Source organism: Cryptomeria japonica, chromosome 5, assembly GCF_030272615.1.
Source record: "Cryptomeria japonica chromosome 5, Sugi_1.0, whole genome shotgun sequence".
NCBI classification, from domain to species: Eukaryota; Viridiplantae; Streptophyta; class Pinopsida; order Cupressales; family Cupressaceae; genus Cryptomeria; species Cryptomeria japonica.
In genome coordinates, this window is record NC_081409.1 from 542,668,160 (window position 1) to 542,672,536 (window position 4,377).

The 4,377-nt window shown below is 33.0% G+C and overlaps 1 protein-coding gene across 1 annotated transcript; it reads right to left on the bottom strand.

The window, feature by feature from the left end:
• Positions 1-1,359: 1,359 nt before the first annotated feature.
• LOC131034588 (replication protein A 70 kDa DNA-binding subunit A-like) lies at positions 1,360-3,579 on the bottom strand. The gene is made up of 5 exons (XM_059220707.1): positions 3,523-3,579; positions 3,099-3,262; positions 2,563-2,879; positions 1,772-2,489; positions 1,360-1,684 (listed from the first exon to the last, which is right to left on the bottom strand). The coding sequence occupies exons 1-5, from the start codon at positions 3,577-3,579 to the stop codon at positions 1,360-1,362; spliced, it is 1,581 nt and encodes a 526-aa protein (XP_059076690.1).
• Positions 3,580-4,377: the final 798 nt, after the last annotated feature.

Here is a 4,377-nt window from a genome sequence, read left to right on the forward strand (position 1 = left end):
TGAGCATTTCTTCTACTTGAGAGAGAGACTTTAAAATAAAAGGTTGCTCACCTGGGTCCATATTGTTTGATAATGAGAAGCGGTGGAGGCCTTTTTCACCATAACATCTCATGCACACAACTACATGATTGAGTTTTTTAATAATCATGCCCACATACATTTCTTTGCAAACAGAACATGGTTGTGTGACCTCCAACATATCAATCTTTTTGCGAAAATTAGACAACGTATTTTGAAACGAAGCAGCCTTCATAGCAAGTTCAAGAGTAGTAGAAAATGTTTGGTTGAGATTAATTTGCTCAACATCATTGTTTTCTGTTTCTAATAACTGTCGTGAGTTATTGGAAGGTATATGAAGTGCATGACGCTTCAGTTGTCTTTTCTTGGAGATATCGGCTTTGTTCTTTGCATAATAAGTTCCATTGGTTTGGCTTCTCTTCAATTTGATAGCATCAATTTCTTGAGGGCAAGGCTGGATAGATATCTAATATTTTAAAGAGAGCAAAGTTATGTCAGAATTTTCATAATTGAAGGTAGTTAACTTTGAAGCATGTATGAAGAATGTATAAGAATGTAGTAAACTACTTTTGTTGTGTTTATTTGTATCTGTAATGATCTATTATGTTGTTTTGTTGCTCTTGTTGGCTCAACTTATATGTACAACTTTTTATATATCTTTTTAATTGGCTTTACTTGAAATGTATGGCTTGTGGAAAGTCATAAATTGACTTTCTAGTGCTGTACTCCGTAAATATGCTACTGTTAGCAACTTGGTTTTGCAAAAGGTAGCATTGTCATATAGCTCTGTATAGATATACTAACTTTTGATGTTTTGTGTTTTTAAAAGCATGATTGTAATATAGGTATGCACAACTATAGTAAATTTTGATACATACAGATGTATGTACACATATACACATGTACATATACATATAATTTAAAAATTCAAGGTTTTGTATATGAACATATGCACATATATAAGTACATGTATATATCAAAAATACTATAACTATGAATACTTATATATAGCTATGTATTGTATTGTTATACAGATAGGTATAAGACCAGAAAAAGAATAATATACATGCATATATGTATACTTTATTTGCAAACAACATAGTGTCAACACATTTAAAAGTAATGACTATGACTGAAAATAACTTAGGTCAAGAGGAAAAACTTTCAAACAGATAATTGGTAGATGTAAGAAATGTCCATATAGATATTTATAGAAGCACTCTTGTCTTTGTAAAATGTACTTGTTTGTATATGTAAAAGTATTAAGTATGAAAGTTAGCTAATAGTATAATAGTATTGTAAACTGTAAAGTTTAATAATTAGAAAAGATGCATTATAATTTTAAGTCTTTGTACTTAGGCAGCCAATTTCTGCAAGTAATGCATGGCACTCAGCTTTGAAGTCAACAGGAGCAACTTTATTGACTGTCACTTTCATCTTCGTTTCTAAATTATATGTCTTAGTAGAAACCAACACTGTGAATGAATAGTAACGTGACAGTAGTGTCTTGACCATTGAGGAAGGTGTCTCTATTGTTGTTGTTGTATCGTTTTGTAGTGCATAGAGTTGTTTTGCAGTTTTGTGTAGCAAGTGAATGCCACCCTCATCAAATGTAGTGGCCCATAGAGTACCTATGGCATCTTGCAACTTTAGAGGCAAGAGGTAACTATAATTATAGTCTTGCATAGTCATTTAACATCTAGAGCAGAACCAAGAATCATCAGCGTGCTGTGTACATTTTTTCTTGCAAGACCTTCCATTGACTATCAGTGGGCAAGCTGTGTAATAGAAATTTTGGTCATTGACGTTCACAAAGCGTAGAACAGCTAGCAATGTTGTCTGAATTGTTTCTGGTTTGATGCTCATCCACTCACGGATTGAAGAAATTGTCATTCTAGTATATTTGCCATCTATGTGGATAGTTTCTACAACAAAGGGTATAGCAAGCAAAGGGTCCTTTCCTCTTAATGTTAGAAGCTCTGCTTCTAGAAAACTTGGGTTGATATGTAATGTTGTTGCAGCTGTTATGTTTATAATCTTCCCATTGAAATAGCCAACATGAGCATTAGGCAAAGCAAGGATAAGCACACTATCATTGGTCAACATATTTTTCAATTCCAGGCCCTTTTGTTCTGCCATTGGACCCCATAAGTTGATGTCAATTGTTGAACCAGATAGATCATTAATTTTCACCAGACGTTTTTGTGTTTGACTGCCATCTTTCCTGTGTATAGGAATGATATCTCCAACATATAGAACAAGACCAATTATGTCAACCAGCGTGTTATTTATTAGATGAAACAATTCACTAATGGGCATGAAAGGAGGACTTTGTTGATCTGGTTGTTCTTCGTTGGTGCAACGTTTTAGAATGGATGTATCAGACAAGGTGATTTCTAAATGGCTGTTTAGTTTGTTGTACCTTGCATTTGCCTCCTTAACAGATCCTTTTGAAATAATATAATGTGAACCTATGTCCACACGGTTTAGAGTGTAACTTAGCTATCTCATCAAAATATGTAATTCTAATTTCAGAACCCTCACAATCAACAATGTCAAAGCTAAACACATGGCCATTTTTGGTCGTTGTGCTATATGCCTTAATAGACCATTTATGAGTAACTCTCCCTTTGATAGTCCATTTATTTTGGTATGGATTCAAAGTTTTGATAGGGCTTATATTTTCAGAAGTTGTTGTTTGTGGGGATGGCAATTCAGTTGCAAACTGAAGAGATCGTTTAGATGTTGATGGTCTGTCCTCAGACATAATTTCTAGTTGTTGTTCTTTGAATAGATATTCAGGTTTACCAAAGAACGGGCAATCAGTTTGTTTCACTTCCAGAATAAGTATTACAATAGTCCTGTGAAAACAAAAGACTTCTTCTTAAATTACTGTTAATTATACATAAACGAAATTAAAAAAAGATGAAACATATTGTATTTAATAATCATAGTTGATTTCCTACCTTGTGTTCCATATGTATCGGCATGTATAGGTCGATAACTGGACTATTGTGCCTATTTTAAAAATGTATGAATCTATTAGAGTAGCATATTTAGAAGGCAAGATTGCCAACTACATGTATGTGCCATCAGATAACACTAATTTATGTCTGTCAGTATCATCTTTGTTGTTCTGCATTTTCTGAAATGACAAAACTTGTAGCAATGCTGAAGGAAGGTCATCCCCAGCATTGATAGATTGAATTGCAAAAGGGGTAGGGAAATACTCTTTGTTTTTTGCCTACAAAAAATAATATGAATATAGAGGATTTAATTTTAACGGCAACCAGCTCATATATTTCCTTGTTAATGTAAAGCTTGTGTTAGTAAATTATGTAATCAAGCTATGTTATGTATAGAGTATGCATCTACTTTTGTACTATGCTATGAAAAAAGCATGCATGTGGTAATGAAAAGGATGGTATGGAAAAGACCGATGAACTGTCAAAAAAAAGAGCATAAAAGCTTTCTATATTGAAAAGTTTTGATAGTTTAGCTTACCAAATTATCAATAATGGAGTGCTCTATGGATTCATAGGTAGCTGCTGAAGATGCCATTGTGCATATATACCTTTTGAGAATTAAAAGTGAATTATAAGCATGATGAATTGTAGTTCTTATATCAGAATACAATCACAACATGATGTAAGCTTATCAAAGGTATATATGCACAAGCAGAGTAAAATTAAGCGAGCATTGAGTAACGTTGTTACAGTTTATTTTTTGTTTCAAATGGTAATGAATTGATCATAATGTGATTGAAACATGCATTGAAAGCGATAATTGGTCATATGCTGATAAGCTCAAAAAACATTAAATATGACATAATGATTTATATATTTGAGAGCATATTAACAAAATATGAGTTTATCTGATCAAAGATCTTTGAAAATATGGGATGCCTCTGTCTGTTTCGAATGTTAACCAAAAAAAGAATGTAACTTTTCAAAGATTGAATAATTACAACATAGGATCAACCCAAGCAACCCATCCAAGGTCATTATCACTCCATTTAAATACTTTGTCTCCCAATGTGAAAAGAATCATTGGATCAACTAATTGTTCAGTACTTGGTATTGCGAAAGGTGCTACTTCAATACTATCTATGGTTGTTACAACACTAGAAGATGTAGAGAGGTTGACTGTTGTTTGCTTTGGTGATTTATGTTCGTAGTGGGAAATGATCTTTCTGAGGTTACTCTTTAACTTGTTGCTTTCTTGCAACATGCTTTCAATTACAGTGTTGATGTCCTCTGTTGCTTTCAAACTTGTATCCATTGTTGAAATTTGATAGTGTTAGTGTGGTTGTTTTCTATTTGAATGACAGAGTGGAAATGCATCACTACAAAAAGTGAA

Coding starts and splice junctions, on each gene's coding strand:
- LOC131034588 (XM_059220707.1), bottom strand. CDS start 3,579: ATGGCATCTTCAGCAGCTACCTATGAATCCATAGAGCACTCCATTATT. Junction 3,263..3,522: donor ACTCCATTATTGATAATTTG/GTAAGCTAAACT, acceptor TATTTTTTGTAG/GCAAAAAACAAAGAGTATTT. Junction 2,490..2,562: donor TAGCTTTGACATTGTTGATT/GTGAGGGTTCTG, acceptor GTGTGGACATAG/GTTCACATTATATTATTTCA.